The sequence below is a fragment of the Clarias gariepinus genome, chromosome 19 (genome assembly GCF_024256425.1).
Source record: "Clarias gariepinus isolate MV-2021 ecotype Netherlands chromosome 19, CGAR_prim_01v2, whole genome shotgun sequence".
In the NCBI taxonomy this organism is placed as follows: domain Eukaryota; kingdom Metazoa; phylum Chordata; class Actinopteri; order Siluriformes; family Clariidae; genus Clarias; species Clarias gariepinus.
The window spans coordinates 20,001,621-20,021,094 of NC_071118.1; the positions used below are offsets into that span (position 1 = coordinate 20,001,621).

At 36.8% G+C, this 19,474-nt stretch overlaps 1 protein-coding gene across 1 annotated transcript in view; it reads right to left on the bottom strand.

The window, feature by feature from the left end:
* Positions 1 to 1,430: 1,430 nt before the first annotated feature.
* loxhd1a (lipoxygenase homology PLAT domains 1a) overlaps positions 1,431 to 19,474 on the bottom strand; it is a 45,985-nt gene continuing 27,941 nt past the window's right edge. The window contains exons 27-43 of the mRNA XM_053479351.1: positions 18,851 to 19,015; positions 18,066 to 18,247; positions 16,620 to 16,736; positions 16,133 to 16,295; positions 13,402 to 13,556; positions 12,868 to 13,077; positions 11,567 to 11,705; positions 11,202 to 11,407; positions 10,656 to 10,841; positions 7,934 to 8,061; positions 7,686 to 7,803; positions 7,195 to 7,372; positions 6,802 to 6,987; positions 5,456 to 5,626; positions 4,725 to 4,863; positions 3,355 to 3,510; positions 1,431 to 2,057 (exon numbers count right to left, since the gene is read on the bottom strand). Of these exons, the coding sequence (XP_053335326.1) occupies positions 1,577 to 2,057; positions 3,355 to 3,510; positions 4,725 to 4,863; positions 5,456 to 5,626; positions 6,802 to 6,987; positions 7,195 to 7,372; positions 7,686 to 7,803; positions 7,934 to 8,061; positions 10,656 to 10,841; positions 11,202 to 11,407; positions 11,567 to 11,705; positions 12,868 to 13,077; positions 13,402 to 13,556; positions 16,133 to 16,295; positions 16,620 to 16,736; positions 18,066 to 18,247; positions 18,851 to 19,015 (3,080 nt within the window). The 3' untranslated portion in view covers positions 1,431 to 1,576. The remainder of the gene's footprint in view (positions 2,058 to 3,354; positions 3,511 to 4,724; positions 4,864 to 5,455; positions 5,627 to 6,801; positions 6,988 to 7,194; positions 7,373 to 7,685; positions 7,804 to 7,933; positions 8,062 to 10,655; positions 10,842 to 11,201; positions 11,408 to 11,566; positions 11,706 to 12,867; positions 13,078 to 13,401; positions 13,557 to 16,132; positions 16,296 to 16,619; positions 16,737 to 18,065; positions 18,248 to 18,850; positions 19,016 to 19,474) is intronic.

A 19,474-nucleotide genomic window follows, 5' to 3' on the forward strand; every position in this document is an offset into this window, starting at 1 on the left:
TAATTAAATGGTTTAGATGAAATCTGAACATTAATTTTTGGAAACAAGTGTTTTACTGTTACAGGCTGCAGTGCCTAATTCAAAATAGGTTGCTTATTTAACAACCTCAGCAGCCACCTAATTTCTCCTATCATCTGTTCGAATTTAGAACTCAGCACCACTAGTACAATATACTAATCACCGGCCTGATCAACTGCCATCAACTGCACCTGTTTCTCACTGGTTCATGCCTTGAATTTTAAGATATGCTTTTTAATGATTTATAGGTCACTGTGTAGCTTAACAAACAAACTTTTGAAAGCAAAGTATAAAAAACTGACTTTTGCACAATATTGTAAATTTTAGTTTTTAATAATTATTGTAATTTGTGCCTTTCTGTCTAAACAAGAAATTATACCACCTAATGCAGTATGAGTTTATGTTCACTTTTCCCACATTCCCCACCCATTACACAGTTCAGTGCTTTTCCTACTGGATAAAGTCAGAGAGGCCAGATTGAGGTGGTTTGGACATGTTCAGAGGAGAGATTGTGAATATATCGGTAGAAGGATGCTGAGGTTGGAACTGCCAGGCAGGAGGTCTAGAGGAAGACCAAAGAGGAGATTTATGGATGCAGTGAGAGAGGACATGAAGTTGGTTGGTGTGAGAGAAGAGGAGGCAGAGGATAGGGTTAGATGAAGGCAAATGATTCGCTGTGGCGACCCCTGAAAGGGAACAGCCGAAAGACAAAGAAGAAGTGCTTTTCCTACTACTTTGGTTTAACACAGGGAAAGTTAAATAATTGTGAAAACATGTGCCGTAATAAGGGATGACAATAAAATAAAGAGAAAAAAAAAAACAGATTCAGCAAAAAGAATTGAATGATGGTAAACCAACTACTTAAACATTAAAGGGTTATTCATGTGCTTCAGTTAATTTGGACAAGCACCATAAAACATGCTTCCGCTCCTGGTAGAGACCTAATGAGGTAGAAAGACTTAAATGTTGTCAAAAATGAATAAAAACTCAATTTAAACAGTTATCCAGTTTGTTCATCTTTTTCCATCACACACAGTTAACATGCACAGTCAATGCCCTGAGATTGTGCGTTTAACAATATTAGTATGAAATTACTGGATTTGAATGTTTGTCTAATCTTATAACTAAAGATAATCTTTGAATTCAAATCTGTAAGAGGAATGAAAAAGTGTGCAGTACTATGGCAGAACTGACAACTGAGAACTTCCAAAATATCTTAATAATGTGTGTGCAATTCATGAAAATTTGTTTTCGTTTTTTAAATTTGTGATGTGTTAGCATTTAATTTTTTATATTAAAAATCTTATTATATGCTATGCCTTAATATTGCACACGTGCAATATCATTAACAGGACACATTAAAAGACCATAATTGACCCACAAAATCCTATTTGGCAGCACATTTGTAAGCATGTTCATTACCTTGCTTTTTTGTGCATCAGGCATATGCTAATATACATTGCATTATTCATATTTAGCATCCACTACTTCCATTTAGAAGAAAAAAAAGTTGGCCTTTTGTTAGTGCATTATTATTTTTTTTTGCAATCCCAAGATGTCAATACCTTGGGTAAAGGACCCTCTTAATTTTGCCATCAGCTTGGTTCTTGTCCAGCCATTTGTCACATGGGAAGACAGTTGTCACCCCATTGGCTGTGTTAGTGATCTCAACCCGATTCAGCAGCCAACCAGGACTGATGCCTGAGTTATCGTGCTCAATGCAGACTCTAAGCAGCTCACCCATATCCAACAGTTCTATGCTAAATCGGTCTGTACGGCCACGCTCGAATAGATTACGGAACTTCTGCTTCAGTTGGCGGTGGCCTGAGTCACCACTGGTGCCGAAGACAGTAAGAAAGACCTTGGCATCTGTACCTGCACCCTTTTCGTCACCTGTTATCACAATGATCTCATATGTGACAGGTGCCAGTTTGCGTGCTTTGCTGGCAAAGCTCTCAATGAACTTTGTGCACTCAAAGGTCTGGAAGTCATCACGCTTGTACAATAGGGGGATAAGTGCATTGCAGCGGAAGATGTACCTGTAGATGAGGGACAAGAAAGTGATGAAAGGATAATCAGTAATAGTTACATTAATTATATACACAGTATGATGCACAATACTGTAAATATGTCCTGCCCTTCAGGAATAGTTTACAACAGTGACGGCTGGTATAAATGGGCCAGCAGTGCTAAGCTTTTAGGTAAAATATTATGTTATGCATGAATTTAAAAAAAATGCACTTTATTGAATCTACAACCAATTCTTTCACCTGTCAGCCTTATTCACTTAAAGCTTGTACATCAGTTATTTCTTCACTTACATCATCTGGCACAGTTCCTGCCTCCCTGAGGCTCTGATCTAAGTGATTTTTTTTTATAATTATAGGCCAATTTCTAATCTGCATGTTCTCCCTAAAATTTTGGAGAAGTTGTTTAAAACAAGCCATAGCTTCAAAACTAACTAGCTTCTAACACAAGGCTGAATCCCAAATTGCTCTCCAACCCCTAATCAAGGGCCCTAATTAATGTGTGGGACGGGTTGTTTTACCACTTACATAACGCACTAGTGTTTCATATTTGCGATTTAAATAACGTAGCTAATGTAATGTATTCTAAAGTGGAATAAGTGGAAATATATAAAAAAATAAAAATTACAGGACCATCAGCTCAATGGTTCATTCTCCTCACCTCTTTGTTACATATCACCAGTAAGAATTTCAAACTGGTTTCACCTCTGTTTATTACACTGTCGTTACATCTGTCCCAGTTAGTTAGTTCTACCAGTATTAGTTCCACCCTAACTACTTACATGAACAAACAAATAATTCTTTGTTGATTATAAATGGTGTCAGTGGAACTGTTGTATAAAAGAAAAATAACAGGCCATACTGTTATTTTACTGTAATAAGGTCATATCGTTGTGCTGAATATCAGCATGGCTGTTTTGCCTTCAGTACTCTAGCATCAAACCTTGTTCTTATGACCAAGTCATAGCCGTGCTGATATCTAGCACAACAGCACTCATTGTCATGTCTCAATTATAAGACCAAGTTGTACAGTATGTGCCTTCCACATTTACTTTTGAGTTTTAAAAAACTGTCTAAATCAATTACACATGTTTGTATAATTTACACAATATAGTGATAGCATGTAGGCAATAACAGGAGATGCAAATGTAATTTTACATTTTAAGAATTTGTGATATAATATAATATTATACAATAATATAAATATATATTATTATATATATTATATATAGAAATATAATAATGTACAAATCTTAGTTTAGTGTATGCCACTGCTGCTGTCCCAGCATCTTGGTCAAGAATCACTAACCTGTTGCCAAGGTTTTTCTCTTTTATGATGACTTCCTCCACCCTCCAGAAGGCTTCTGATTTGTTCTTCTTGCCATCTTTGGGACTGTGGCCCAGGCAGATACAAACAATGTCACCCAGAATCTTACAGGAGAACTCAAACCGGTCCATGGCACCTCTATAAACACATACACAACATGTCATTACAACATCATTTTGGTTTAATTGACTTCTCATAATATTCTATTTATCATATGTGATCTTTTCACTGATTGTTAATGAATCATTAATTTAAAAAAATGTATATGATTAAATTTCTGTCAGTTGAAGAAAAAACTGCATACATTTTTTAAATAAATATATAAATTATATACAGTGGAACCTCGAATTACGAGTATAGTTCGTTCTGGAAGCGGGCTCGTATTTCAAAACACCAAACCAAATTTAATTTTCCCATAAGAAATAATGGAAACTCAAATAATTCGTTCTACAGCTCAAAAAAATAAATACATAAAAATAATTAATGCAAAATATAAAGTAAAAAAAAAACCTATAAAACCTGCACTTTACCTTTAAAAAAAGTTAAAATAAATCCAGACAGATTAATGCTTCCATTTGTGCACGCAGGCGCTGTGTGTGTGCAGAGAGTGTCCGTCTGTATCTGTGTGTGAAGCCGAGAGGAGGAGGGGGTGGAAGAGGGGCTGTAAATGCAAGAGTATGTGTGTGTGTGTGTGTGTGTGTAATGTGCGTGCACACAACACACATTAATGAAGAGATTGTTTTATCAGAAAAATTAGCAAGGAACATCGCTAGTCATACTAACGCATACTAAAGGAATTACTGCTGTAAAGTAAAAAAAACAACAAAAAAACAAATGAACCTCCACTTTACCTTTGAAAAGAATCGCGACAGAGCGTAGTTTCTGTGTAAGGCAGAGAGTGTGTGTATGTGTGTGCAGACCCCGTTCCACGTTTTTTTTTTTTGTTACTTTACAGCAGTGATTCCGTTAGTAAGCACACATGCCTTCTGTACAAACACGCTTACAAACACAAAATAAAATATGTTTTATGTACACATACGTGGTCACAGTGTTATAGTAAACAGTACACGTTGCATGGATGTTGATTATACCAGTCAGAGACAAGCACTAAAACCTAGCAGGGGAGACGATTACCCAGAATTCTGCAGCGCAAGAGAGAGAAAAACGGTTGGCTCAGTTGTGATCACGTGACGCTCGGCGTCAAAACAAGAACAGAAACTCTTATTTGCTCGTCTTGCGGAACACTCGTAGACCGCATTACTCATAATCCGAGGTTCCACTGTGTATATATATATATATATATATATATATATATATATATACCCCGGAGTTTTTGAGGTTTTTTTTTTTACCGTAAAAAACGTTTCTTTTTGGTGGAGTTCTCCATCGTGAGTTCTTTGGATCTTCCTAGTCTTCCCTCTAGAATGATCCAGGCATTCTCTTTTGTCTCTGCATCGTCTGTATCTGCTGTTAATGTGACAACCTCATACTCTAACAGAAACATGACAGGGTTGAGGCTTAACATCAAAAATGTAAGAAAAATTTTGGTTGAAGCGTATGCATGAGTAATATCTGTACCACCCTTTTTTTATTTTAACATAATTAGTTACAAAAATTTCTGATGACATATTACGTGTTTATATAGAAACTTCATTAAGTTCCTTAAGGTAAAATCTGCTTTATCCTGGTCAGAATGGTAATGAATCAGGAGTCCTAACACACAAGGTAAGAACCCCAAATAGGATGTCGGTTTATTACACGCCACTGTGTAGACACACATTTACAGACTCATTCACATTTAGAGTTGCCAATTAATTCAGCAGTATGTTGTGCAGAAATGGAAAGGAAAAACATGCAAAACTCTACAAAGCTTTTAGCATTCCATAAAAAAAAAATAAAAAAAAACTGTTTTGCTCAACCCTCTGCTTGCACTTTACCCTGGGTGTTACCAAGTTTTTTAAGCATTTATAAGTCAGATACAGGCACACATTTAGTGATTTAAAAAATAACAATGCTGTAGTAATCTGAATGAGAACATGTGTGTTTTAATTTGTGAGTGCATGTGTGTCTGTGAGCGTCTTACTAGTTTTCTCATCAAAGTCCAGCACATCATTGTTAGCACAGGCTATCTCTCTCATGATCTGGCCATCATCCTCCTTCTTTGCAAGCCAGCGGTCACAACGAAAACGAAACTTCTTCCCCATGGTTTCATCAGAAATATCCACTGATTCCAGATGCCACCCTGGAGCAAGCCCTGAAGCAAAAACACCAATATCCACACAATATACAAACGGTTACACACACAGAGAAATTCAGGAAAGCATAGGCTTATATAGGTTATGTATCTTAAAGTAAATATATGTTCAGTCAGGAATTGAGAACAAAATGTAAAAACTGTAGAATGGTTTTAATCACTTAACTGTTAATTACAGACATTACACAGACATACAGCATTGTGCAAACTGCTTGAGCCACCCTTCATATTTTGCTCCCAAAGAGGCAGACTTTAATGTATGTTTAAAATATTCATGAGGTAAAGTTCTCCAGGCTTCAGGCTTCCTGAAGAACATTTTTAGCTCACGTTGTTTGGCAAGTTTCTGACCAGTTTCAGGTAAACGTTTTTGTTTGTTAAGCCATGCAGTAAAGGATCAAGCATAAAGAAGTTAGCTAACTTAAGGCTTGAACCAGTGAGAAAAAGGTACAGATTATCAATATACTGCTGATGCTGAAAGCTGAGTGGTAGGAACAGATGAGAGGGAAAATGAAGTTGCTGCTGAGGTTACATAAACAACCAACTTTTAAATTGCATCTTTAGCCACTTTGCAGCCTGTTGCAGCCAGTAAAACATTTTGTTCCTATCTCCTTCATTTCATTTACATCACTTAATTTAAAATGGAGAAATCGGGGCTGGCTAAAGACTTTTGTACAAGTACTAAACTTATGCTACCTGTAATGTCGTTTCGGTTCTCCGCCACTTCCATAGGGGATCGGCTCAAAGGATTTGACGCGTAAAACCACAAACTTGTCGTGTAAAAGTTTACTTTTCGTTTGTCAGGATACAACAAAATCAAACTTAAGAACTATTTACACTTCTTCAAGCTTCAAATTAAATATGGTTTCAAAGAACGGTCAACAGACTAACACCAAGCCCCCTCCTTCTTCTTCAACGGACCCTACGTATACATATTACGTATGGGACTAAAATCAACCTATGAAAAGTATGCAATACAAATATTACAGAATATGTAAAATATATATCAAATAACAATAACAGCCATTCTTAATACAAATAATATTATAAAAAATATAAAAAATCACTTTGTTCTTTATGGATCTAAAACTACCAGTTATGAAACAATACATGCACACAGTTATAACCACTGGTTATAAACCACTTTAATTGGTATGTGCTCTTCTTAAAGCACTTACCTGTGTTGTCATGCCACACCCGGATTTTGGAGAGCTCTCCAAGACTAAGTATATCCGAAAAGTGAAATGTGTCAGTCAAACTTTGCTCAAACTTGTTGGTGTTCTCGCTTTCTTTCAGAGCAAGAGCCCCTGTGTCTCCATTCTCACCAAAAATAATCATCCATATATTGGCATCTGTCCCCGCACCTAAAACATAGTGAATAACGTTTCAGCTTCTGTTCCTTCCCCTAAAACCTAATCCGTTACTGTTCCGCACATTTACAGTATGTGTAGCATTCAGTGGCTAGTTTCTAGTTATACAGTAACTAGCATCATCTTTCTAGATTTGTGTGTAGGCTTATATAATGTAGAGTTGTGGACTGTGTACAGGTTTGTTGTGAGAGAGTTGTGTACCTGCGAGATCACTGGTTTTGACTGCAATTGTATATGTTGTGAGTTGCACCACTTCTTCATCGTCAATAATCGCAGCCATCTCACACACAAGTGTGCGGTTGGGTCCATATGAGCGGGACAGCCAATCCTCATACACAAACAATGCCACCTCGTCTGTCTCAAGGTTATGCAAAACAATCTACACATAAATACACTTAAGTTCAGGAAAAACTCTTTCTGAGAGGGTCATGTATTGTATTTTCATAGACATATTTTCAGATGGGTAACAAATTAAATCTAAACCGTAATAACAAAGTTTTACTAAAATGTTGAAACTACAAGCCATTAGAACATCGTCAGTGTGCTTAGGCATTGACTGTACAAGACCCTAGAACTCTCTAAAGCAAAAGTGAGCTAAGAGATTTCCTTTCATTTGCCATGAATCTGCATTTTTATTCATAGTTGATTTGTAAAGAAGACTGTACTGTATGTACTGTAGCACACAGACAAACCTTATCAAGGAACCAGTTGGGTCTACTTCCAGAGCCATCAATGCGAACTCGCATCTTCCGGAGTGGAGCAATGTCTTCGATCTCTAGATTAAACGTGTCGGTCTGACATCTTTCAAACCTGGGACCGCACATCCACACACAAACACCTCATAATGTCCTCTTTCTTCTTCTTGTATATCAGTAATCTGCTTTTAGTGTGTGTGTGTGTGTGTGTGTGTGTGCGTGTGTGTGTGTGTGTGTGTGTATACCTATCTTCCAATTTAGGCAGAATGATCTCCTCCGATGTGCCGTACACTCCAAACAACGTGAGGTAGATTTGTGTATCTGTGCCAGCGTGCTGGACATCACCTGTTACCACGGTTACCTCATAGATAACCTACAAGACAAGAGACATTGTTTCAAGTAAAATAAGTAAAAGGAATTCATGAACAGGTTGTGAGAATCGTTAAACGGTGACTCAAGACGTATTTGTTTCATTAGTACTTGAACAGTACTTGGACTGTCAGATAAAATAAGTGAGATAAACAAGTTAAAATATAAAGTCCACTATGATGGAGTACTATGAGGAAACCCAAAATCTGTCAAAATGCCTTTATTTCTGAAAAAGTGGAAAAACCAGACGTGTTGTGTTTTTGTTACCAACAAGCTATACTAAGACTGTTTTAGATTCAACAAATTAAAGTCTGTATGTTGATCATCTAAAGCTAAGTGTCTATGTAGTATAACTCATTTAACTGTAGGAAGCTTTACTTTGTTTTTTTCTTTCTATTTTTTTTGATAATTACTTTATATTGAATATTCAATTATGAACACAAACAAAGAGTTAGAAAAGGAAAAACAAACAACATTTCTGATGCCGTGAGCGGCCATGTTGATTTGATGTCACTTTAAGGAACTCAGGCTATTCTTTTACATTTACATTTTTACAAAAATGGCAACAGTGGCTTTTAGTGCAATTACTAACTAACAAATAATACCTCAACACCCAGACGTAGATGGGTTTTTTATTCAAACTACAAGAAAGATCAGCTTGACTGTTTACAGATTTGTACAAATTCATTTCAAAAATATATATGTTATATTTTTTTATTTTACTGTAACTAAAACATATTCAACATTTACTTTAAAACCGAGATAAAACAGTGATATTTTTTCATACTGGAAGACGACCACACCTATACCTCCTTTTTAAAATAATACACCTAACCCCACATAGGCTGCATTAGCAATCACAACAGAATCTTTCTATACAGCACAGAAACACAGAAAAGTGACACCATTAATTTCTCATAAGATTATTTCCTTTTATATTTTATGCCTTAATTTAGTGATGTGATGTAAGCAAACGACAAAGAAAAAAGTAGAATAGTTATAAAGAAATGCATCAACAGCATTGATGCATTTCTTTATAACTATTCTCCTTTTTACTTTGTTGTTTGCTTTTTGCATCAACAGCAGCCCAATGGGATTTAGATTTAAACCCTCTGTTTCCCCTCTACCTTTAAAAACGGTTGAAGAGGAATGAGAAGAACAGCACTGCCACCTGATGCCAAATCAGCAAATTACCACTCAAACCCAGATTCAGTCACCAATAAACAGCTTTAAATGATAACAATTGCTATAAGCTATCAATAAATGTGCCTGTAAAAGAAATATAACCAAAGGCAGTACTGTATCTCCTATTTGGACCACTATTTAAAACAGTGGTGTCAAGTGTCATCCTGAAAAGGTCGGTGAGGGTGCAGGCTTTCATTCCAACCAAGCAGATGTCACACCTGATAGTCTATTGAAAACTTAGAGCGATTAATTACACAGGTGGAATCAAGTGTGACTTCTGCTTGGTTGGAATAAACGCCTATACCTACACAGGCACACTAAAATGAGGCCTAGTGAAAGACACATGCTGTGACTCACTTTGAGATGGTCACTTCTAAAGACGCAGTCTAAGCAGTCGTCATAGGCTTTCCATTCCTAGCATCCTAAATCTGCCTTTACCAACTTCACCGTTTCTTCCTAGACTCACAAAGAATCTTGGGATAGGTTTCCGTTTTCAGGGGGGAAAAGGCTGCATGTTGGCCACATTTGAAAGAACTATTGACGTAGGACAGCCTTAAACGTGACGCTATGACGTAATCAGCCTTCAAATGCATCCTTGGAAGGATGCAGCACGAAAATTGAAACACACCCACAAAGTGTTATTGTTCTATGCATTTCCTGTTTCAAATGTCACTTTGGTGAATTCCTGCACCTCTACCTCTGTTCCTGTGTTTAATTACCTCAGCTCTCTCCTTCTCTATTTAAACCAGGCTCAGTTTGCCAAAATGTCTCCTTCATTTCGTGTTTAAATTTTCCAGCTATCCTTTTGGTTCCTGGATTCTCCTTTGTACCTGAAACTGCCTGTTTTTAACTGGTTTATCTGACCATTGGACTAATAATTTGATTGCCCCTTGTCGGTAAACCTGTCTGCCTTGGGTCTTTGCCTGGTCGAACATATACAATGAAAATAACAAGCTACTGTACTGTACAAAACAACAAAATTACAATAAAGAAAAAGAAAACTGTACAACATCCAGTTGGTCACTTTCAAACGCTTGGTATTGGGAAGGCAGAAAACCTATCAGATTGTAGGTTAATGAATACAGTCCCATACTGATCCAGCAGTAGAGTGACCTTAACAGACCCATGTCATATGATTCGTGAAACTGAAGGACGTGTCACCGACTGGGGATCACATTTGAGGGCAATTCAAGTCACTGGCCTGGCTGTGGTATCAGCCTTCTATCCTAGTACTGGACCAGAAATTTATGATAAATTGCTGACCTACTGTTTACACATTTCTTACAGAGATGTCACAGCCAACTGTTTTCATTAGAATCATCAAACATGTTGGAAAGCAGCTCTGGAAAGAAGCAACGAACGAGCAAAAGAGACAGAGAGAGAGAGAGAGAGAGAGAGAGAGAGAGAGTGTACCTTGCGTGAAATGCTGATAGTGTCTGCATCAATGACATTAAACACGCGTGAAGTTAATCCTTCCCCTCGATCTTTGGCCAGCCAGTATTTGCAGGGAAAAACATACATGATCCCTTTGGTCGGCACAGCAACAGAGAATTCACCCACAAACCAGCAGCTTTCTGCAGTGGCACCATCATGGCCTAACTACACACAAACATACAGTACACACATACATAAGCACACACCTCAAATTAGTGGTGCTTTATTACATTTTATTGTATTTGTATTTACAATATCTTCTGCAGAAGTGGAAGATAACTAGATACATTTACTTTGTTTTTGCACTTAAGTATTTTTATTTGTGGAATCTTTTTACACCACTCTCTTGTACTCCCCTCCACAATGGCATTGCATTACCTAACCAGAGTGTTGTGTAATGTTTGAAGTAGTAATTATTATTATTATTATTATTATTATTATTATTATTATTATTATTATTATTATTATTATTTTAATTCGAGGTATTGGAAATGGCAAATGACTACATGAATGTGTATTTCTAACCTCCACTTTTTTTATGTCCCCTACATCTCTACCATAACAGGTAAAATAGTCGAGGGCTTGAGGTGTGAAGGCGGTCTTCCCTTCCAACTCCAGCCACATAAGTTCGGTCTGTCTGTGTTTTGACCCCTTAATGATGACATAAGCACGGCTGTTTGTCCCTGCTAGACGATCAGAGCCTGTTTTCACTGTCAAGTGATAAGGTATCACTACACACACACACACACACACACACACACACACACACACACACACACACACACACACACACACACACATAAACATACATACTATAATATAATACATCAGTAATAAGCCTATTACAAGCACAGGATAAGTATAACTTTAAGATATTCTGCTTCTCCTACATGAGGAATCCTGGTCTTCCTCCTCCTCTTCCTCCTCCTCCTCAGTGGCTCGTTTTTTGCTCTTTTTATTCATGTTGCTGTCCAGGTTGGTCACTCTTCTTATAGGACAAAACGCACTCTCTCTTTCTTCTGTGAACCCCTACATAACCACAGACACATATTAGTAGAAGGATTTACTCATAAACTAATAACAGTTAGAGTTAGATGGACTGAAAACTTAAGCGATATTCACAAACTATAGGAGGGTTTTGCAAGTTGCATAAATTTTGGGCACATCTCACTTATGCAGGATTCAGAACTGTTTTTTTTTTTGCTTAATCAGAGAATTGGCGGCGCGTGGTTGGTGGTTAACACTGTTGCCTTGTACCTCCAGGGTCTGGGTTCGATTTCTGCCTCGGGGTCTGTGTGCATGGAGTTTGCATCTACTCTCCGTTTTCTCCTACACTCCAAAGACATGCAGATTAAGCTAATCGGTGTTCCCATAGTTTGTGGACGCATTTGTAAATGTTGACCGGAGTCTTTCTTTGATCAATAGATTGTGAAAACTTTACACATGCCTAGTGCAGCTTATTGTTGACTTATTGGTTGCTTTCTGTGTTTTTCTTCACAGCTATCACAGCTATATGTTTTGACTCGTTGTTGTTCTTGACCAACAAATTTGCCTGGTTGTTAGTATAACAATGATTTCTGTCTATTTCAGGTATTTCATGGTTGTCAAGACCATGCCTACTTATTATTAGGTTCCCAACCTGAGGTCCATGCCCCCACAAGGGGTCGGCAAAACCACAGTATGTACACGAGCCTTTGTCTGCTCCGAGATGGAAATATAAAAATGTAAATTAAACCATAACTACACATTTACAATTTTATTAAAATAGAAATCTGTATCGAAAATTATATATATATATATATATATATATATATATATATATATATATATATATATGTTTATACAGTATATATAAGCTGGGTTGGGCTAGTTTGGGGTGGGGTGGGTTGTTGTGAGGGGGGCTCAGCATTTCTTAGATAAAAGCAGGGAGGGCTCCAAGGGTTGGAAACATCTAGATGCTGCTGTCCAAACCTCTGTTTTGGACATTTCCTCTCAAGAAACATCAGGTCATCAATGTGGTATGAACTACACAAAGTTTATTTCCATTTAAAAGCTGCTATGCCACTCTTACAAAACCCCCGGACAAAACTTTTTGATTAAAAAGCCAAATTAAGTCACTAACTGATTTTTGCACATGCGTCATATGTTTTTTATTGTTTTACATGTATTTGTTTAAAACACACACACACACCTTGACATAGAAGACTCTTTCAATTCGTTTGTCTTCCTTTTTGCAAGACAGCCAGCGCTCACACTGAAAAAGAAACACTTCATCCGTATCTGTGTCCACAACCTCTACCTGGTCCAGGTACCAATCAGGACTTAGCATGCTGTTGTCATGGCGTATGCAGATCTTGAACACCTCCCCAAGATCCACTGCTTCAATACTGAAAGTGTCCACCTGACCAATTAGCATAAATTCAAAGAATAGTAAATAAATGATCTATTTTTAACTCAGTAAAAACCCAGGATGTCCTTATACTGTATTCTCTTTAATACATCTTTATCAATACAGTACATACACGTACATAAGCACATCTTTGGTGAAACAGACATGATCTATCTCTGTCTTATCTTAAGCTCATTGTTGTTATAGAATGTGGAATGTTCTAATAAATTTCAAGGGTGATATCTTGTATTATTAAAAAATAAATGATTAAATCTTGTATTATTAAAAGGGGGACTGCAGGTTTAAGTGAAAAACCCTTTGCACTGTGTGTCTTACCGCTCCTCTTTCAAACTTGTTCCTGTTGTTCTCCGACTGGCTGAGTTTTCGCTCCCCCGAATCCCCCATGTCTCCATATAAAGTAATAAATACATTTGCATCTGTGCCTGCCCCATACACATCGCCAGTGGTCACGGTCACTGAATATATATGAACTGAGTACACACACACACAGACACACACACACACACACACACACACACACACACACACACAGACCATGGAAACATTTTGTGTATGCCCACTACTGCAATACAAATAGCTATGAATAACATGTAAACAATGTTATTTTTTATATTTAGAGACAATTGAAACAAATGGATGAAATTTTACATTATGCATTGTAATTTAGAATTCAAGATGAAGATCTGTAAATGTTCACAAGATGGCATGTAGTTTTTATTTTACCCCCCACCACTTTTTTTGCTGGGTGTTTTAAGTTGCTATCCAATGAGAAAAAATACACTTCTATTATACATTAATCAGCCATAACATTATGACAAGTCATCTAATATTGAGTAGTTCAACTTTTGTCACCAAAACAGCTCCTGACTTAATGTATCAAGGCATGAGCTCCACTTTACTGCTGAACACATGATGTCGTATTGATATCTGGCACAAAGCCATCAGTAGCAGACCCTTTAAGTACTCTAAGTTGTCAAGTGTGGCGTCCATAAATTGGACGTTTATCCAGCACATCACAAAGATGCTCAAATGAATTGCGATCTGGAGAATTTAAAGGCCTAGTCAACACCTCATTGTTGTTTTCCTCAAACTGTCCTGAAACATTTTTTATCAGGGAATACTGTTTTCATGAAGGGGTAAACTTGGTAACATCCACATGAATGGCAGGACCAAGGGTTTTTCCAGTAAAACATTAACCAGTGCTAGCTTGCCATCTTCCCTTAGTCCATCCTGGTGCCATCTCTTCTGCATATAAGCGACACACACTATAGCTACGTTTACACTGTCAGGTAAATGCGACCCAATTCCGATTTTTTGCTCATATGTGACACATATTGGATATGTTCTATGTCCGTGTAAACAGGAAAAAAACGCATGCATTCTGATATTTCTAAATCAGTTTCACGCCTCCTTCATATGTGGAACTAAATCAGATATAAATCAGATATGTGCTAATGTGATTGCTGTGTAAACAGACAGATCGGATTTCCTGAGTCATTGTGTTCTGTACGTCATTAAAACTGTGACTTCTTCTTATTGACGTAATTTTATTCTCCGGTGGAAGCGCGTGTGGCATTATAACATCGCAGGTGACATGGAAAAGGAAAAGCACCCAGCCCCCCTTTCTTAATGCTTATTTGGGCAAAATAACATTAAGAAATCAGTATTTGGTGAATAAAACATATGCGCAGGCTGCAATTATGCCGTTTTTTTCATTCGTATTAAAACCATGGAGACGTTTGCGAATTTTGCATATATCGCAGAGCGTCAAGCATACTTCACCTTCGTCTATCTTGGCTAGTGTGGAGCGCAAGAACCTCCCTTTAAGCATGCGCAATGTTTCAGATGGTATGGCAAGTGTAAACACGTGTATCGGATATGAGTCATAGTTAAAAGAACGTGTAAACAGACGGTCAAAAAATCAGATATAGGCAACAAATCAGAATTGGGCATCGAGACCTGCATTGTAAACGTAGCTTAAGTCATCCACATAATGTAAAAACAAAACATGATTCATCAGACCTGGCCATCTTCTCCCTTTGCTCTTTGGTCATGTTCTGATGTTCATGTGCCCATTCTAGGCACTTTTCAGTGGACAAGGGTTAGCATGGGCATCCTGAGTGGTTCTGCCCATCCAGCCCCATACACAACAAACCGTGGTGCATTGTTGGTCCTGACACATTTCTAAAAGAACCAGCATTAACTTTTCAGCAATTTGAGCTACAGTAGATCTTCCATTTAATGAGACTACACAGGCCACCCATAAGCCTCGTCCCTGGTTTACAGTTTTTTCCACCACTGCAGACCTAGAACATCCCACAAAAGCTACAGTCTTGGAGCTGTTCAGAGGTAGTCATCTAGACTTCACAAATTGTCACTCAAATCATTATTCTTGCCTATTTTTGTCTGCTTCCAACACATCAATTTCAGGGAGAAAATGTTCACTTAATATTTTACCTATTTCTAAGTGCCATTGTTTTGAGACAATCAATGTTATTTGCATCACCTGTCAGGATATTACAGCTGACTGATGTATATTTATACAGTATACATGGGGAAAAAAGTTGTCCATAGCTATACTTGTTATCAGAACATCTTGGCCCAGAGCTTAATAATGAGTATTGTAACTGCGTGTTTTGGAAACAATGCTGTAAACTGATCATCACAGTTGGATTCATTGGATTCTCAAGACATTAGCCAGAGTTACCTAGTAAACAAAGTATACTGTACTTCGATGGGAAACAAATTAAACTCTCTTGTACTAATAAGATTAATATAATTAGAATGAATTGACCCATGTTAAGTCATCAGCCACATAAGCAGCTACAAGAATTTGCAGCCTGAACCCTGTCAGTGCCTGTCATATCCGTAATCCTAGGGCATGCTTTTGGACAGTAAGTGTTGAAAGAAACATCACATTGAAAAGGAAGAGTTTCAGATGCCATCTTGTACCTGTTCACAAGAAATGAATCAACATAATGTGCATGAACTAAATAATATGTATGTATGTATGCATTGTGTATATGTAAAGTTGTTAATTACATACTTTCCAGTGCATCATCCACTTCAGTCTGCATTGTTTTGAGTGTTCCATCTCTGGACAACTTCTCAATGATGATGTCAGATGGTACCAGCTCCCGTATAGTTTCACCATCTTCCTCTGAGTGTGCTAGCCAACTCTCGCATGGAAATATGGCAGTCTCTGAACCCTACAAACACATATACTGTTTATAAAAGTTGAAATCCAATCTGAACTGTTATAAGTGCAGAACTATATGTACATTATGTAAATGTAGGTCTTCCTAAACTGTGGCCACAAAGTTATAATCACACAGTTAGATTTGTATTTGTAATTGTATGCAATTGTGTTTTGATTCAAATGTTTTAGAAAATTTATGATTTAAGTTTTAAGGGACAATTTTTTAAACCTAACCATTTTATTTTTTATTTAGTTTTTAGTTTGTTTAAGCTATACTTTTTGGCCTTAAAATAAAAATAGATAGTTTCGTTCTGAGAAAGAGAAGATTCTGTACCTTTCCTTTTCTCAGCAGTCTCCTGATCTCTACTCTGTCAAGGTGCCAACCCCCGTTCATGCCACGATTATCATGACCAATCCTGATCTTCTCAATGATGTCACCAATGTCCTCCAGCTGCGGTGACAAATTTCTTAATATGTTCATACTCATTGCATTTTTGTTACTTTTTAAATGGTCAGAACGATCATGCAAATCACACTAGAATAAATTTTTAAATAATGGTATATTCACTTAAAAATATATGTGCCTGATTTGGTGCCAAAAACTACTCACAATAAATGCAAACGGTTAAATCAAACATTTTATATAATTTGTTCTCAGTCATGAGGGTTTTTGCTTTAAGTATGTCTTATTTTAAAACAAGGTTGCCACATGTGTAAAATTCTTAGTCTTTAATTAAAACACAAAAATACTGTAAATGACACAAAAATACAATTGGTTTTAGCCACCACAAATCAGTTAATGAATATAAAAATTAATAAACAGTAGAAAAGCTCAATCAGCTATAACACATGATTATATTACGTATGTACTATACAATAAGCAAAAAACTAACACAAACTCTAATATTTTGTTTGAAAAACTATACTCTTAATTCCAAAGTGCAATGAGTTGGCCAACTCGTGTGAAAAATTATTCCTTGTGTTTCAAGGATCAAGGCCATGCCAGCAAGGAAGGAAGAAAATGCATAGAATGAATGCATCTGCACATTGTTGTCCTAGAACATGGCCATGTCATTAGAAAAGAAGGAATCCATTATTGGTATGACCTGCTCATACCATTCCAGACATTCAAGTAGTCAGCTGAGTGTTAAGTGTTAAGTGTTAAACACAGCTGTGATTTCTACTGGTGACTTTTTTTGATGCAACTTCAGCAAATGCTAAAGTGATCTCCAATTGTGCTCATGATTTTCTCTGACCACCTATTTTTTCTACCAAGATAAAGTTGCATCACTATTCTTCAAGGTTTTAATAATATGTTGGAAAGTTTCTAACCCAATTCCAGTAACTTTTGCAATCTTCTTGATTTTTTTTCCTGGCTTGATGCAGGTTTACACTTTTTTTTTTTCAGCCAGGCAGTGTATGCACAGTATATTTCAGGCTCTAACCTAGTTCTCTTTGTCAGAAGGTTCAGACCTGGCCATATATCGTGTTTTAGAAAATGATGAGCTAAATATACTTCCAACTCCATAAAAACTGGGTATTTATGCTTTGCAATTACCATCTCTGCCTCCAGATTTAATCTTTACTAAAAACATGTGGTCTGAATTAAAGTTCACATGTGCAAACCTTAAAAAATCACAAAGATTTAAATGTAGCAGTGGACCATTGTAATTGTCAGGGTGCTGCCACCTATTATAAAATCAGTGTTTTCTATGGAAAAAAATTACAACTCATTGTGATCGAAAGTTGATTCTGATGTGCTTTATCAAGTGTGTGTTACCTCCACAATAAACATATCTTCAGCTCCTCTTTCAAAGTACATGGTTCTCTCTCTTTTGTTGAGGCAAAGTGATTTTTGAGATGTACATGTGCCATTCTGTCCATACAGGACAATGAAGACGTCAGCATCTGTCCCCGCTGCAAAAATGTCACTGGTGAAGATTTTAATCTCATATGGAACGTCTGGAACATGACAATTCAGATCAGGTCATTCAAGAGACATTTTACAAGATTATTGGATTTTCTTACTGTAAATACACACCAGTTCAAGTTTGTAAAAATTGATAAACACAAAAGTCAGCTGATATTGTATATACAGTACAGTATTCCTGTGTTTGTTGACTTTTATCTGTTTAATTGGTTGGTCTGGCCTCCTAATTCTTATCCTAAAAAAGCCATTTCAATAAATAAAATGGTGTGATACTGCAGTGAGATTTCACCAAGCGTGATGAATAATATATAGACACATTTTTATGTTTAAAATAGAAAAATTTCACTGACAAATTTTAATTAAATGTAGCAACATTGAGATTCTCATTTAAAATGAAAGCAATCACTACTCACATACATTAATGTGTAATAAAGTCTGGGATTTCATGCTTTTAACATACTGTAACTCAATTAACTGTGTAATTAACTGGATTACACATCACATATCTCTTTGTGTGTGTGTGTGTGTGTGTGTGTGTGTGTGTGTGTGTGTGTGTGTGTGTGTGTGTGTGTGTGTGTGTGTGTGTGTGTGTGTGTGTGTGTGTGTGTGTGTGTGTGTGTGTGTGTGTTTCATACAGGGTGTGTATAGTCTAGTTTGTAACTTGTTGTGGTAAAGGTCTCTAAAAATGGCTCCATCATCTTCTTTTTTATCAAGCCAACGGCCGCATGGGAAACACAAACACTGGCCCAGAGATGGAGCGTCGATCTCCACCCAGTCCAAAAACCATCCAGGTGCGCTACCTAATACACATACACACATAGGCAGAGACACACACAAACACACACATATGCATGCACACGTACACTGTAAATAATTGTCTGTAAAATTTACACCAAATCTATTGGAATCCATCTAGGGATGTACGTGAGTTAGAACAAATTCCTATCTAAATATTTTCCCCTAGTAGACAAAAGTTTTATTAATCATTTGCATCCACAGGCTAAAATGTGCTTTGATAGCATATGCTTTGTGGTTGATTTTTGATGATCATTTACAGTAGCCTGCATCTGTATAAATAAACAGTTATTAATAGTTATGCATTATTAATAATTTATAGTATACAATTTATACAGTATTTGACATGTCATCCACACAGATCTCCTTTCTGCCCATACATTTCCAAAGTCTTTTTAAATTTAGCCTTAGTACACCACCTCATTGAATTTAAAATTGAGCAATTTCAAGACTTTATTTAATTG